General features: G+C 29.3%; 1 protein-coding gene and 5 non-coding genes across 6 annotated transcripts in view; all 6 read left to right on the forward strand.

Annotated features, from left to right (window-relative positions):
* LOC129972697 (uncharacterized) overlaps window positions 1–17,837 on the forward strand; it is a 68,271-nt gene that overhangs the window by 3,662 nt on the left and 46,772 nt on the right. Inside the window, exon 2 of the mRNA XM_056086922.1 lies at window positions 10,234–10,393. Within this exon, the coding sequence (XP_055942897.1) occupies window positions 10,376–10,393 (18 nt within the window). The 5' untranslated portion in view covers window positions 10,234–10,375. The remainder of the gene's footprint in view (window positions 1–10,233; window positions 10,394–17,837) is intronic.
* Trnak-cuu (transfer RNA lysine (anticodon CUU)) lies at window positions 3,913–3,985 on the forward strand. The gene has a single exon. It is a non-coding gene; the product is annotated as a tRNA-Lys (tRNA).
* On the forward strand, window positions 4,123–4,195 carry Trnak-cuu (transfer RNA lysine (anticodon CUU)). The gene has a single exon. It is a non-coding gene; the product is annotated as a tRNA-Lys (tRNA).
* Window positions 4,275–4,347, forward strand: Trnak-cuu (transfer RNA lysine (anticodon CUU)). The gene has a single exon. It is a non-coding gene; the product is annotated as a tRNA-Lys (tRNA).
* Trnak-cuu (transfer RNA lysine (anticodon CUU)) lies at window positions 4,485–4,557 on the forward strand. The gene has a single exon. It is a non-coding gene; the product is annotated as a tRNA-Lys (tRNA).
* Window positions 4,637–4,709, forward strand: Trnak-cuu (transfer RNA lysine (anticodon CUU)). Its single transcript has one exon. It is a non-coding gene; the product is annotated as a tRNA-Lys (tRNA).

Below are 17,837 nucleotides of genomic sequence, written 5' to 3' on the forward strand. Positions count from 1 at the left end.
TTTCTAAATATTTCTGAGTACAACAGACTACTAACTGTATACAAACTGTTTCCCAAAATAGTAATTTGTTTTCATTGAAATTTATTTATTTAACCCTTTCTAGAGCCTTCTTCTTCTTCTTGCGTACAGCCGACCACCCCGCCACCACTGAACGTAATCCTTTTCTAGAGCCGTGGGAAGTATGCTTCCCACCAAATTTATCAATATTTGTACGAAATTATGTAGGTTGGAATAAGTTCTGACAAACTTTTTTAGAAAGACAGAAACTTAGATGCTTCCGTTCTTTATCTCACACAAAATGATGTGTCTTGATTTGTTACTTAATTATTAATGAACCAAATTAATTAATGAATCAAATTAAATCTATCTAATAAGCTAAATGAATCTCTTTTCTTATTTTAATTTCAAGCCTAAAAATATTTTAACATAATATGACTAGAAAAAATGGCCTTTTAAAGGGTTAACTTTCATCCCGTGAATTTATTTTTATTGGGATATTTCCGGTTTATTGCAAATGCTCCTAGTGTAGCTTCCAAATATAACTGAAATCAAATAAAACAAAGCAAAAAAGTGTTATTATTATTATTACATTAACTTCAAATATTACTCCTACTGAAGGTTAACAAAAAACTATTTCTGACAAAAATTAGTTTTAAAACCGAATGATAAAACTTATAATAGATTTAACAGTGAATAATTTAAATTTTTTTTTTTTTTTTTTTTTTTTTTTTTGGAATGCATGCAATATTTCTTACACTCTAATAAAATTCGTTTCGTTTTGCCATCTCTTTAAAGTGTTCAATTTGGTTTTATATAAAAATAACTAAACACAAATTTATATATATGTTACGATAAATGTGGTTAATCCAGTGACTATAAATACATACTCACATAATCACCAATTTATTGCATTTGTCGTTCACATTATTGTTAAAAATTTTTACGAATTGGTGCATTTATTACATCATAGCGAAAGCCATGATGACATCAGTGTCATTTTGAATCATACTATTTTATTTGCTGAAATGAAATAAATATTTATGATAAAATCTATTGATATCATTTGCTTTCACTACTTTACATGTTTTTGTTATCATATAATCACATGAATTTTAGTGGCTTATGAAATTAATCGAGGGAAATGCAATTTTGTACTGATAAAAATGCCTCCACGCTATTTTAAAGATAAAAAAATTCTGTTGAAATAGAAAACAATAGTGAAATAAAAAAAATTAAAATAATAAATTTAGATAGAGAACAATTGTTTCTAAAGATTTCTCACTCCTTTACATATTTTAAGATAGCAAAAATAAGTTTATTGTGCAATAGAGCGAGTATTATTTGGTTCATTATTTTACAGTTACTTTTTTTAATTCTATAAAGTGCGTACTAAAGTAATCCATTATCTACAAATTGCGACATGCAGGATGAAAAAGATCATCCAAAAAGTTCTATAGAACAAACTATTGGGTATCAAATTTAGTTCCTAGTAACTTCTCGCATAACAGGTACTCTCAAAGAAAGGGTTTCTATAATTATAATTAGATTTTGCATTAAAAATTAAAATGTTGGTCGTTTTTCTCAATATTTCGGAGCATATTATTGCACAAAAGTTGTTTTTACTGTTCGTTTTAGGATCCTGGAATAATACTTTTGAACTACTGAACTCAGAAAGAGATAATAGCATTTCCGGAATTCTTTATTTGGTTTTATTAGACCTTGATTTCCGTAATATTAGATGCCTTTTCTGGCAGTTGTTCTTTTCGCTTGTCGTTTTGAATCGTACTATTTCATTTTAATTCGAAATTGTGTATTGATTTGGCTAGTTCAAGTAGCAATGAAGCTCATAGGAGTTGTACTAAGAATGTTTTATGTAAATGTTATTAAATATTAAATCAGAGAAGCAGAAAGCGGTGAATTAATTATTCCAATTGTACCTACAACCAAGCGGGCCACTCAAAGTGCCAACTATTCTAATAACGCAATTTTAAACATTTAGTGACAAGCAGGAGATGAACTTAATATAAATTTTCTCTTACTTAAAAAGAAATAAAAGAGGATATTTTTGAAAAAGCATCTATTGAAGAATTTGACTATAGCATTTTCAGATGAAATATCCATGATATTTTAGATTAACAGTAATTGGCCACTCAGACCCGTTACTAAGGCACATGGATTTATCTGACTGACCGGATCGTCACGCAGCATTACCGGTGGGAATTAAGGTTGAGTTCTAAGGGCCATCACCGGTCACGGTACAACCCTTCCCATGGGAAGCACACCCCGTCATCGATAGGAGATAGCTGACCATCACCATTACTGTACCCACCCAGTTGGCGAGAACCAACCACCATATCAGAAGCTTCTCATCCTCACACCTGAGGTTCCCCCCCCCCGATGGGAGTGATTTTTAGCTTAAGGGATTTAATTAAATTATTTCTTATTTTGAAAAAGAAAACGTGTTAATATAAAAATGCTTTGTTGCAAAAAATAAATAAATAAATGTTGGAAATTTATTGTTTATTAAATAATTATTCTATTTTTTGTCCACTTACAGATTTATATTTGATTACTCTAAATATATATTGTTCTCGAGTATTTAAGTGTAAATTTTTGGAGTTTTCCAGAGATTTTACGTATTATCTGTGATTAATACGCAATCGATATTTACACATATACATTACACATAGTTGTACATCGCCGTATTTGATCGTCTGAAAGAATTCTACAACAATAGCATTATGTTGCCAACTCTAAAATGTTAAATAAAACAAAGATTATTAACAATCTATCTAGATTTTCAATCCAGTCTTTTAGAAGAATTCAATATATTCTATTGTGGTATAATTTTGTCCTAAAAACAAAGCAAAAAAAAAACAAAGCAAAAAAAAAAAAAAATATTATTATAGAATTCCCTCCAATAAGTTAACGCATTAAAGAAAGCATTGATATACCGCATTAATTTACATGCAAATGTGAATTTCTTTCATCAGGAAGGTCCATGCTCTTAACAAACAAAATAGATAAATAGCACAGCTTAAACGTCTTTCCCAATAAGATGTTTAAAGATACATTGTAGTGACACTGACTTCGTCAGCGAGCTTGTCCATGGCAAGTGCCATTATAAACAACAACAACAACATTGTAGTGAAACCAAGAATATTAATCTATGCGCCAGAGATTCAATTGAAATCAAACACATTCATTCTTTTTATTAAACCAGCTGGCTGCCAAATGTTTAAAATAAAGGCCAAATATTTATTTATAGATTTTCATTAATATCTGTTTCATTTCTTGTTTGTGTAAAATAGAAATGATACAATTTTTCATATTTTTGAAGGCATTGTAGATGACTAATCGGCAACAACAACAACAAAATCATAATAGTACCAGGATTAAATGATCGAATATCCTAACCATCTATTTGTTAAATTACCAAAAGCTTCTAATTAATCATTTCCTTTAAATTTGAAAACAATATATTTTTGAAAACCGAATATTATTTTTCAATTTGATACAAAACAAATACCTTCTTAAATAAATTTTTATATTCATTAATACACAGAAACTACTAATCCTGTTTAAATAATTTTTTTTATATCATCCGCGAATATTTACATATTTTATTTTATTTTGTTAATACATGGGATATTATAAAAAAAATAAATTAAAATGAAATAAAAAGATTAATTTCAAAACGAATTTAATTAAAAACTATTAATGAGTTATGATAATAAAAGACTTCATGATCATTTAGGTTTACCTTTTATAAATGCACGATAGGAAATGGATCTCAAGTACTCCGTTTGTGTACTATCTGGAGAACATGGAACCGTGGGAAACTGCAGATGCAGTGTCGATAAAAACTTGTAAAATAATTTATTATCATCTACATTTTATGGTATTTACTAAGCCCGGCTAGTTCAGTCGGTGGAGCACGAGACTCTTAATCTCGGGGTCGTGGGTTCGAGCCCCACGTTGGGCGTTTATTTTTACTCTTGATTATCATGTGTATTACAAAGGGCGCTACTTAACATGATCACGCTTAATGTTATTTATCATTTGCAATTTTTTTTTTTTTTTAAATGAGATGTTTTCACACACATTTTCAGGGTTTCATAAGCCCGGCTAGCTCAGTCGGTAGAGCACGAGACTCTTAATCTCGGGGTCGTGGGTTCGAGCCCCACGTTGGGCGTTTCTTTTGGTCCCTATTTATCGTTTGCATTTGTTTTTTTAAATGACATGTTATCACATACATTTTAAGAATTTCGCAAGCCCGGCTAGCTCAGTCGGTAGAGCACGAGACTCTTAATCTCGGGGTCATGGGTTCGAGCCCCACGTTGGGCGTTTTTTTTTACTCTTGATTATCATGTGTATTACAAAGGGCGCTACTTAACATGATCACGCTTAATGTTATTTATCATTTGCAATTTTTTTTTTTTTTTAAATGAGATGTTTTCACACACATTTTCAGGGTTTCATAAGCCCGGCTAGCTCAGTCGGTAGAGCACGAGACTCTTAATCTCGGGGTCGTGGGTTCGAGCCCCACGTTGGGCGTTTCTTTTGGTCCCTATTTATCATTTGCATTTGTTTTTTTAAATGACATGTTATCACATACATTTTAAGAATTTCGCAAGCCCGGCTAGCTCAGTCGGTAGACCACGAGACTCTTAATCTCGGGGTCGTGGGTTCGAGCCCCACGTTGGGCGTTTTTTTTTTTTGTCCCTGTTTATCGTTTACAATTTTTTTTTATCTTGTTATATTCTATTGCAATAAAGAATCCATGTTTATAAAAAGAAGTGTTTGCGAGTGCGCAGATTGGCGCAATGCGGGCAGAACCTTAGAGCCAAAGCCACCAACTTCGGTACAGATATACTTAAGAAGGTCGGAAAGCTAATCTCAAAAGCGATTTTTAATTAATTTCAAATTAAACGAAATTTTGACGCTTTCCCTCCATAATTTTGAAAAATATTGCAGCACAGATTTGATTTTTACGCTATTTTAAAATTTCAAAAATGTCTTTTTAATTATATCAATTTAATTGCGTGCAATTTTTTTCCTGAATTTTGGAAATTTTTTTTAGGTATTTTCTTTTTTTGCTTGATTTTTTGTTAAGATTTTGTTATATTAAACCTGATAATTCAGCGATACGTATGTTAATTCTGGCAATTCCTAAAGTTGACTTTTTGAGAATTCACACTAGAAGAAATAGAATGTAAAAAGAAAGAAAGGCTGGTGTTATAAAATAGTAACGGAAATAAAAAAAATACATTAAATATTAATAACGTTCTGAAATTATTATTTGACTTGATGAATAGCGCTACAGACTCATTATTTCATCAATATATAACTATTCAATATATAACCATTAATAGTTTAATTCTTTCTGATCCCATGGAAAGTGCACTTACATCAGTTTTTAAATGTTCCCAGTAAGTTATTTTACAATCTTTGTTTCGAGTTTCTATCGCTTAATAACATCAAATACCCAATGGAGCTAAAGTGGGTAGTAAAGCCAGAGGCATAATATAATATTTTCATCTTCAGTTGTCACCAGATGAGATTCATTTGTAATATAATCGTCCACTGCCGTCAGTAACGTTGGGCGGAGTTAAAAATATTCCCACCCTTTAGGTATAGGTTATCTAGAAAATTCCAAGTTCTTCCATTGTTGGGCGCGAAAGTCCAACTTCTGTTTTGGCATGTATCTAGCAATTGAGACAAGTTTTTTCTTATGTTAGTGAATCTTTGTTTTATTGATTTATCAGTACGCGAATAAGCATTAATAAAAATAAGTTATAGGATTGGAAATTTCACATTTAATTTACATTTATTTTGTTGCATTGTAACGAAATTTACTAAGGCGAAGTCTGCAATTTTTATTATTTTATATTTATACTGATTCATAATAATAAATAAAGTGCAAATTTAAAGATAAATATAAACTACCATCCGAATCTAATGAGCAGCTTATTAATCTAGGAACTTTCCTAGTCCACTGTCTTTATATAGAATGCATTTATATAAAATTTCACCTCATTATTTGAAAAGAAAAGTAAGAATTTAATGGAATCAGTCAACTGCAAAATACTGTGCGTGAAAATTAAAATGTGTACATAGTATGAAATAAAAATGGACACGAAAATGCCGTTTATCTACATCCTGAAAATAATAAGAAAAATCAATGATCCAGCTGCGCAGTCTCAGGTTCTGACTCGATTTTGCCACATTTTTTTACTAATAAACGCTTATGATCTTTAGATATATAAATGATAGATTGCCGGAATTCTTTATTTTTGAAGATAAATTTTTGAAAAATACTGATTAAATATACATAATTTGTGGGGAAAACTGTTAACAAGATCTAATTGATGGACCGATTACGAAAAACTTTAACATTATATCAAAGGTCATGACTTCTACGTATATAGCCGTCCTCTGCCCTCCACAACAATGTGTTTTTGATAGCTATTAAAAGCATTACTCCACTGTACATTTCTCATGAGGAAAATCTGCGACAGAATTCGCCAGCCTTAACCACTGGATCGATTTTCGAAAATGTTAATTTCTTATGAATGACTTATCAACTTATGATGACATCTAGTTGAGTCATCAACAGTCGTTTGTTCTTCACTGCTCATCATTTCCCAGATAATAATAATTTTTAAAAAATCTATTTCATCACACATTCTTTACGAAGAAAAACTCCACTGAGATACTTTCGTTGAAATTATCTAAGAATTTAGAAAATTTTAAAGAAACGATTTAGAAAATTTTTGTTTAATGTCATTGATTATGTTCCTCTCAATTGGCTAAAAATGCTGCAAAATAAAACATGACAGAATCTGTAACTTCCAGAACTGAACTTTCTTCGCCAGTTTTTGTTATCAATTAATTTTGCTATTTTAAAATAGTATAGCTAACCATTTAGAATATTCTGTCATAATTGATCAGGTATGACTAAAAAGAATATTTTCTTTTTTTGTGGTAAGAAGTAGTTTTTTGACCTACATTGCCATGAGACTTAGCATTGCCATGTTGACTAATTTTAATGAAATACACCTTATCAAAAGAAAAAAAAACCTTATTTTAAATTGCAAATATGTAGTAATGATAGAGCTTACTGATTAGTCAATCATGTTTGCAAAATAACGAAATTAATTGATGATGAAAATTAGCGAAATTGGTTCCTTGCTGTTTTATATTTTGAAATAGTGCCCAAAAGTAGAGACGACTGGTGGATGACAGGCAATTTCTATTGACTTATTTATGTGTCAATAATTTTCATTTGATAATGCATTTAAGGTTGATGAGCTTTCGTATAAAATAAACCAGCCCCGCGCTGAGTTTGAGAGGTTATGTCATTGTCTTTTCCCATGGAAAATGTACAGAAAATTAATATTCTTGGGATTTCTCGCAAAAATAAAATTGGTGATGGATAGGCAATTTTTGATCACTTATCTAGGTTTCACTAATTTGAAAGGTCACTAGGTGTCACTCATTTGAAACAAAATTTTATGAAATAAGTGAAGTGGTTGTGGCTGGAGGACAGATATTTTGGTTCTGCCAATTATTTTAAATGAATAGACGTTCAGCGAACCGCTGGTAATCGAAACAAGCTAGTTTTTATCTCAGTTTTAATATTTACCAAAAAACATGATTGAGTCGATTGATGGAACAATAAAATTAGTCTAAATGTTATCATTACAATAAAAAATTGTACATTTTGTACAAGAAGTTAAAATTTAAAAATTATTAAAATTAGTGAAAAAAATGCATGGAAATAAAATTGTTATCACTTAAAAAGGAATTAAAAATTTCTTTTAAGATAGTGTACAAATTAATTTTGTGAGAAAATATTTTCGGAAGATATAGATATAAAACAACACATATTTGCTTAACTTTTATTAAAATATTTTAATCAGTTTTCGGACTTTAAAAAAGTGACATGATCTGCTTCTTACCGTGAAAAGCATGTACACCAAATTTCATCAAGATTGGACAAAAGCTGAAAATTTGTGTAAAACACATACAAAAAAAGAAAAAAAAATTCAGCTTTATATATATATACTAAACGCGTTTGGCGATCAGCCGGTTCGCCAATCTTAATGCTCGTTAAAATTTTAATAATTAATTATTTTATGTAATTCCTACTTTAATAGCTTCTTCATTAAAATATTTTAAAACTTCAAATTTCAATTCACTCAGAATATTATAAAGGCCTTCAGTCATAACGTAATCTGTATCTCTTCAATTTTCTGTTATCTCCCGTATAATTTATGCTTTAAATTAAAGTGGAAAGGATTAATCTGCAATTAATATAATAATATTTTTTACTGAAACAAAGCATTTTTTTGTAATATGATTACTGAAAACAGAGTCACTGAGCATTTACACCTTATGGGTATTAAAGAATATCTTTCTTAATTTATGTAATATCTCAAGAATTTGTTAACAAAATTTTTTCAGATTCATCTTGAGCAGGTATATTAATTAACAATGTTTAATTTTAAAGGTATCAAACACTAAGAAAATAAACAGAATGGTTTAAAATAATCGGTCGAAAACAGGTTAAAAAATTACTTAAAAAACGATCAACTTAAACTAACATAAATACAATTTAATTACAAAAGCATACAACTAACCTAAAAATAATTTAAATCCAGTCCGCTTCCGTTGAAATGTAAACAATCAGAATACAATGCGCATACGTGAATTTTCAACGCCAGTTACGGTAAAGCGAATGCGTGTATTTTTCTACGTCGGTTGGGGTAACGCTATGTAGATTAGAAATTTTTAATTTCCTTTATTCTGTTTTATTTTAATTCAAAAGTACTTCAGAATGAATCAGAAAGATCGATTCATTAACAATGTTTCATTTTAAATGCATAAAACATTAAGAAAATAAACAGAATCTTTTGAAATAATCAGCCGAAAAATGTTAGCCCTAGCCTCATTGCTGTTGGAAAAAAATAAAAAAATAAAGCCTTACTTATTTGGCGGTGGGGAAAATGAAAGATTTTTTTTGGCGGGAAAGTTAGTTTTTAATTAATAATTAAAATTCTAATTAAAATTTCAAAAAAAAGGGACCCCAGGTGCACATTCCCCACCTCCAAGGTATACACGTACCAAATTTGGTAGCTGTAGGTCAAATGGTCTTTTCTGTAGAGCGCCAACACACACATACACACACACACACGCACATTGAGCTTTATATATAAGTATAGATATATATAGAGAGAGAGACAGATAGACAGAGAGATAGAATAATAATATTTAACTAAATGTATTCCAATGAAAAATAGGGAGTTAATAATTAATCAAAATACCTCTAAGAATGTGCAATATGCACTTTTTTTTTAACATTGTCTGAAGCAAAATAAGACACTTTAAAAACCTTCAAAAACAAGTGCAAAAATTTACAAATAGTCACACATAAAAATGTAAGAGAAATTTCTCTGTTGAAAACTTTTTTTGAAAACAGAACTGACAATTAAAACATTCAATTAAGAGCCTATCCACACCTTTTTCAATAAAAAAATCACTTGTTAAGATTGTTTTAATATAAAAGTTTTTTAATTCAACCTGAAGAGATAATAAGAAACAAATAAAAATTAATAATCAAACAGTTATCAACAAATTATTATGTATTATTACTTTAAGATAATAATTTGGCGATACCAAATGCTGAAATGAAAATTACTTAAGTTCTCGCCAAATTTCTAATTTAAAAAACTTAAATATTTAAGTTTTTTTTAATCTCAAACTATATCGTAATAAGTAATTTATTAAATACTTACTAATAAATCTCATGAAATAGTAAATTAAATTAATTTTTAGCTAAATAATTTTTTTTCTTAAATCGATATGGATTACAAAAATATTTTAATATATCATTACTAAAAAAGAATGTGCCTTTAAAAAATTAATTCAAACTTTATTCTTCTTCCTCATTGAAGAAAAAGAAGATTTTCTTCAGTCAAAATCTAAATAAACAATTTTATTCATCAATTATTAATATATTGTGAAATAATTGAAAATAGTAAATAACACCCTTGAAGTGAAATATACACAAATCTTCGTAAGATCAAACTTACTCCGTTCATTTCTTTTAATTGCTATTTTGTTGCTCAGAAGTATATAAAATTTTTACTTAAAAAAAAATCAAATTTGATACAACATTAATTTATTTTACCTAATATCAAATATTTATATACATTTTTATTGCATTAGGTGCTCCTTTGGGGACTACAATATCCTTTTCTATTTTTTAAAATTACCAATACAAGCACTATCAGATCTTTGGCATCTTGATAGAAAGATGATTATTAAGAATTTTCTTGATTAGTTGACTGTATATAAGCATGAAAAGCAAATGATGAAAAGTATGATGGTAAGTAAAAAAAGTAATTCTTAAATGGCTATATATATGCATGTAATGATATTTAAATCCTAATTGATATCTAAATTTTTATCTTAAATTACCCCATGTTAACTTCATTCTAAAATGTTCTCGTATTTCCTGATCCAATTCCCACTTTTTTTATTTCATTATTTTTAACAAGCGCTTAACAAAATTGCTATTCCCCTCATTCCCACACCAGAAACGAAGGAACAAAAATCCCTAATGTCTACAACATTCTTTTAAAGGTACTTAAAATTCCCTTTCCTAAATCTGCATGTGTCAAAGAAACCCCTATCAAAATCGCATAATAAAATCACTGAAATGAAAAATTTCTATCACTTCACTTTTATGACTTCCGTGGTGAAATAAAACAAAGTTAACATTTCAAAAGTTTCTTCTCTTCCACGCATCTTCAGAATTTTGTTTACATGTAATAGAGAGAGAGAAGAGAGTTCGTTCCTTTGACCGCTTCTATCTATTCTGGCAACAGGAGTTCAGTTTAGTACAAAGATTAAACAACAATTACTTAATTTAATTAGTTACTATTTTAAAGAAATATTTATTTTAATTAATAAAAATATTTATGAGTTTTCACTAGTAAAAAGTATTGCAAATATTATCGTTTGCCTCAAAGTATTTTTTGTGTTACAATTAAGGAATTGTATTAGTATATGCATACTACAGACATATTAATAATCTTATTTTGTGTAGACTCTGATTTTTCTATTTCTCACTAAAAATGAGTTATTGAGATTTAAATGTGAAGTTGCACCATGTTGTATCTTTGATCATGTTGATGTATTATTGCTTTGGCTAGGTCAGGGACAAATTTCTTATTTAGAGGAAACTAGGGATACTTCATCCAAAATTATTTTCTCAGATTGTGAATATGATGGAATTTCATGTATACCATCCCTATTTGATCCATAGCCGTATTCCCAATTGCAAGCGATTTCCATTCGATTTTAAAAACCATCGTGTTTATGGAAGTTAGATATATTTTGGAAACTGGAGTAAATTTTCTTTTTTCATTTCTCTGTGGATTTGAAGTTTACTTCTAAAAAAAGATTAATTAAATATTTCTGTGTTTTAAGCATATTTCGATTAATAATATGATATATAATAATGTGTAATATCTTAATTTTAAATTGTTTAATCTTTAGATTACTTCTAGTTTACGATTTTTTGTTACAGGATTACTTTTTATCTTTAGATTACTTTAAAAGACTTTTTTCCAATTACTTAAGCCTTTTATCAACTATATCCCACCAAGTCCTGTTTTACCAGCAGTGTTACTTCTTAATAACCATGAAATTTAAGTAACTATTCCTGATTTTGAAATGACAAAAAAAAAAAAAAAATTATGCTGCGATTATTATGCTTTCAATAATCACCGAATGAATCGTTTGGCGGGGAAATGTTCGACTCATTCGAAACTCATTATAACCAAGCAATGAACAAATAACTGGACGTTAACGCCAAGTAATAGTGGTAAACCTGTTATCATATATAATGTGGCTAAATTGGCTCACTAAATCTATGATCCCATATATTAAGTGGTAAAGCTGGCTATCTAAATCTATGATTACAAATTATATCATGGAAAGGTTCTACGTTATAGATTTTGTTCTCTTTAATATTTTACTTATTATGAGTGTCAACCTTCGTCTGTAAATGACAGGCTGATGATTCATCTAGATCTCTTTCACGCTTCAGCAATTCTTGCATGATTCAGTATGTCATCACAGATTCTGACCGAAAGTTCTGTCAGTCTAAATATGCCATTAGTATCCTCAGTTCTATTTTCCCGAAATGTGAGATTTTTCCCTGAGGCTGAGTGAAGTATAAGATTGAGTAAAGAAAGACCAAAAAAATCAAAAATTATTACAGACATTTTTGAGTCTTATAGGCACTGAAATCAAACTATAGACCCAAACAAAAAATAGCATAGAAAAAAACTCAAAAGGAAATGTAGCTTTAACAAAAAAAAGTTTATAAATAAAAGATTAATTTTGAAAGCAAGGATAAATATTTTTCCCATTTATAAATTTCAGTCAAGATTTTCCTCATTTATTAAATGGCAACATAATGAGAATATTTTAAGCAGAACGAACTTTTTAAAAACTATGAACTCTTGTAAATAATTTTTCTTTTTGAATAAAAATGTGAGAATCAATAAAAAAATCATGATATTATAATTTTATGTGAATAAAATTCATTTTCTCATTTATGTTTGTTTCTATAATGAGCGTAGACCAAAGATACATTAACCCCCTCGAGGCACACATACAACATTATGTTGTGTCATTGATTACTATGAAAGGTTGACAATAATTAAAAATATTACAATTGGAAATTTTTGTCTTTTGAAATAGTATGTAATGAATGAAAAACTAACCAGAGTTCAAATTATTAAATTACTAGCCGCCTTTGGCGACCAGCCGGTTCGCCAATCTTAATGTTCGTTAAAATTTTCATAATTAAATATTTTATGCAATTCCTACTTTAATAGCTTCTTCATCAAAATATTTTAAAACTTCAAATTTTGATAGGTATATAATTCACTAATAATATTATAAACGCCTTCAGTCATAACGTAATATGTATCTCTCTCATTTTCTGTTGGCTCCCATAGAATTTATACTATAAATTAAAGTGGAAAGGATTAATCTGCAATTAATATAATAATATTTTTTACTGAAACAAAGTATTTTTTTTTGTAATATGATTATTGAAAACAGTCACTGAGTGTTTAAACTTTATGGGCACTAAAGAATATCTTTCTTAATTTATGTCATATTTCAAAAATTTGTCAACAAAATTTTCTCAGATTCATCATGACCAGATTGATTAATTAACAATGTTTAATTTTAAAGGCATCAAACACTAAAAAAAAAAAAAAAAAACGAATCGTTTAAAATAACCGGTTGAAAACAGGTTAAAAAAAACTACTTAAAAGACGATGGTCTTAAAACTATAAGCATACACAAAAAATATATAACTAACATAAATACACTTTAATTACAAAAGCATATAACTAACTATAGCTATAATCTATAAATTAAGCTATAATCTAAAAATAATTTAAATCGTCCGTTGATATTGGTTGTCATGTCAACAATCAGACAACAATGCGCATGCGTGAATTTACAACGCTAGTTATGGTAACGTAAATGCGTGAGTTTTTCTAAGCCAGTTGGGGTAACGCTATGCAGATTAGAAATTTTTATTTCCTTTATTATGTTTTATTTTAATTCAAAAGTATTTCAGAATTAATCTGAAAAATCGATTAATTAACAATGTTTAATTTTAAATGCATCAAACATTACGAAAATAAACAGAATCCTTTGAAATAATCAGCCGAAAAATCTTAAGCCTAGCCTCATTACTGTTGGGAAAAAAAACTGAACTCTTACTCATTTGGTGGTAGGGAAAATGAATAATTTTTTGTCGAGAAAGTTAGCTTTTAATTAATAATTAAAATTCTAATTAAAAATTCAAAAAAAGGGACCCCAGGTGCACATTCCCAACCTCTAAGGTATACATGTACCAAATTTGGTAGCTGTAGGTCAAATGGTCTTTTCTGTGGAGCGCCAACACACACACACACACACACACACACACACACACGCATTGAACTTTATATATAAGTATAGATATTTTTTTAAAGCAAGCGAAGAGGGGGAAAAAACTATTCTAAAAAATTGGGTAAAGCAGGTGTTCTTATTAAATAAGTAATTTTTTTAAAAAATGAAACGAAAAAGGGGAAAAGTTATTCTATAAAATTGTGTAAAGCAGATGTTCTATCTTAGAAATATCTTTTCACTTTCCAGCTGTGTTGCCATAGAAACAGGCGCACAGCTGTTTACACGTTTATGTTTATCTATTCAGATTTTATAACATCTAATCAGAGTAACGGTGAATATCAGTGTGTTCGTGTTCGTCAATAAATGTTAATAACATGATTAACGAAAACAGAGTCACTGAGCAATTTAAACCTTATGGGAACTAAAAAATATCTTTCTTAATTTATGTAATATCTCAAGAATTTGTCGACCAGCCGGTTCGCCAAACTTAATATTCGTTAAAATTTTTATATTTAAATATTTTATGCAATTCCTACTTTAATAGCTTCTTCATCAAAATATTTTAAAACTTCAAATTTTGATAGTCATATAATTCACTCATAATATTATAAAGGCCTTCAGTCATAACGTAATATGTATCTCTCTCATTTTCTGTTAGCACCCGTAGAATTTATGCTTTAAATTAAAATGGAAAGAATTAATCTGCAATTAATATAATAATATTTTTTACTGAAACAAAGAATTTTTTTATAATCTGATTAATGAAAATAGAGACAATCAGCGTTTAAACTTTATGGGCACTAAAGAATATCTTTTTCAATTTACGTATTATCTCAAGAATTTGTCAACAAAATTTTCTTAGATTCATCATGAGCAGATCGATTAATTAACAATGTTTACTTTTAAATGCATCAAACACTAAGAAAATAAAACGAATCGTTTAAAATAAACGGTTGAAAACAGGTTTTAAAAAAACTACTTAAAAAACGATGTACTTAAAACTATAAGCATATACAAAAAAATATATAACTAACATAAATACAATTTACTTACAAAAGCATGCAACTAATCTAAAAATAATTTAAATCATCCGTTGATAATGGTTGTCATGGCAACAATCAGAACACAATGCGCATGCATGAATTTTCTTCGCCAATTACGATAACGCAAATGCGTGAATTTTTCTACGCCATTTGGGGTAATGCTATGCAGATTAGACATTTTTAATTTCCTTTATTCTGTGTTATTTTAATTCAAAAGTACTTCAGAATGAATCTGAAGGATCGATTCATTAACAATGTTTAATTTTAAATGCTTCAAACATTACGAAAATAAACAGAATCGTTTGAAATAATCCGCCGAAAAATACTAACCCTAGCCTCATTACTGTTGGGAGAAAAAGAAAACGGAAGCCTTACTCATTTGGCGGTGGCGAAAATGGAAGATTTTTTTGGCGGAAAAGTTGGCGGTGGGGAAAATGGAATATTTTTTTGGCGGGAAAGTTAGTTTTTAATTAATAATTAAAATTCTAATTAAAATTTCAAAAAAGGGACCCCAGGTGCACATTCCCGACCTCTAAGGTATACATGTACCAAATTTGATAGCTGTATGTCAAATGACCTGGCCTGTAGAGCGCCAACACACACACACACACACACACACACATTGAGCTTTATTATAAGTATAGATATAGATATAGATGTAGATGTTAATTTCGTTTTTTTAATATTAATTTTAGGCTCATTTTATTCTTTAAATCTTGATAAAAATTAATAATGTTTATTTGGATTATTGTACAAACTGATATATCATTATTCACAAAAAATAAGAGACAATTTTTTTATGTGTGTTAGAAGAAAATTCTTCAAATGACAATTTTTTTAACATTAAATATAGTTTTCTTACTTTTTTAGCTTTGAGATATTAAAAAAATTATGCCAATTAAATAGAATTATTATATTTTAGAAAATCAGACAGATAAACAATATTCAGAGGATCATATTTTAATAATGGATTAAATTTAAAAAAATTAAACATGTGGAATTATTTATAGGTAAAAAGAACGACAATCTGAGATATTTCATTAAAAGCTGAGCAAAACCATGTTGCTAGAATGTCCAACCTCTGTAATTAAACAGAAGTCGAACGTTCTGCTCTACAAATGTATAAAGAAAGTATCCAAAACTTTAAACAGAATTTTTAACAGGTGATGGACTGACTGATGGCAAATTTCCCAAACGATTTTTGTTAATAATACACAACTGCACCACATGTGGAAAAACAATTTCGTGGTTCATTTTCTCTTTTCATGTTGACTAATCGCATGTAGTTATGTTGCTGATAATCATTTAAAATGAAAAAAAAAATCACCCAGAACTATTATGAAAAGTAGAATTATAACACTTTGATAAAAACACGTACAATCGCCCGTCCTTAAGAGCAGACGGAGATCTTTCTAGAAACTTCTCAATGGCTGACGCAATTTATTTCCTTTTTTTAATCGTAATTTTTCTCCTCCTCTTCGATTTCCTTCCGCTCTGACTTATTTTATCGTACTATTTGTTTATCTTTACACAGCTTTCTTTGTTGTTGTTGCGACGTTTTGATTCACAACTTAATCGAAGCAGTCTGCTCAAAATTTAGTAAAACTAACGGGAGTAGTCTCCTTAAAACTTTCTCGTATACTCTCTAACAAACTTATCCTGTCAGATAATACCATACATGGCACTAATTACAATATGTACAAAATATTAACTTTTGGAGTGAATTAAGCATTTTTACTGAATCTATAGTGTCATCTTTGGCGAGTTATTTGGCGATTAATCCCTGATATGCGTTAATAGTGTCCAAAAATCGAATTCGTGTTTTAGATACGTTTTTCTCAACCGATTGAAATCAAAATTTGACACAAAAACTGCTTTTGTAATCATAAAATCAAATACCAAAATTGATATATTTGAGTCATTGTGTTTTTGAATTATCGCGTTAACATGTTTCTGAAACTGACAGACAGTCAACCCATTTGTGGTTTTGACTCAAAATTTGATAGATGTCTACACTATAGATATTAAATCTGTGTACCGAATTTTATATATCTAGCTCTTTTCGTTTTGTAATTATTCAGCTAACTTTTAATCGGACAGGTGGATTTACATTGAATAGATTTTACTTAAAATTTGACAGAAATTTGCAAATTTGGTGTAATGTCCGTATTAAAGATTCTTTCCCATATTAAATTTAATTATTTGGTTTTACTGCAGTAATAATATCTAAAAAAATCGTTAAACTGATGCATTAATCAAAATAAAAGTTTAGTTATATTAACGTCCCATTGTAAAGCAACACTAGGACTATTTTGGGACGGACCTCGTAATTTTGAACCGCGGTCAGACGACGAGGACGACACCTGAGCTGGAATCCCCCTCTCCACGCCACACTAGCTAGAAGACGTTCGGCATGAAGGATTTAAAGTGCAACAGACCTCCTTACACGACGGTTCATTAGGTGGAATCGGGTCACGAACCTAAAACCCTCCGGTTCCGAAGCCGAGACTTTACCACCAGGCCACCGCGGCCTCATCAAAATAGCTAAAGAAAGATCAACAGTTATAAAAATGCGTTTTACCCTTCGTTTCAGTATCCTGAGACGACCACTTTTTGACGTTTCTAAATTCTCCGTCATTCTTTGACCTTGATTCTCGCCCTATTAGACACTTTTTCGTTCATTTTTTTCCCACGTGTTTGTGAGTATAGTGTCGTTTCTGATCGTATTATTTTATTTTAATTTAGTCTGCGATTAATCTGAATTCATTTATTGTTAAATGTAAGCATTTCCTACTTTCATCT

The sequence above is a fragment of the Argiope bruennichi genome, chromosome 6, assembly GCF_947563725.1.
Source record: "Argiope bruennichi chromosome 6, qqArgBrue1.1, whole genome shotgun sequence".
Classification (NCBI taxonomy): domain Eukaryota; kingdom Metazoa; phylum Arthropoda; class Arachnida; order Araneae; family Araneidae; genus Argiope; species Argiope bruennichi.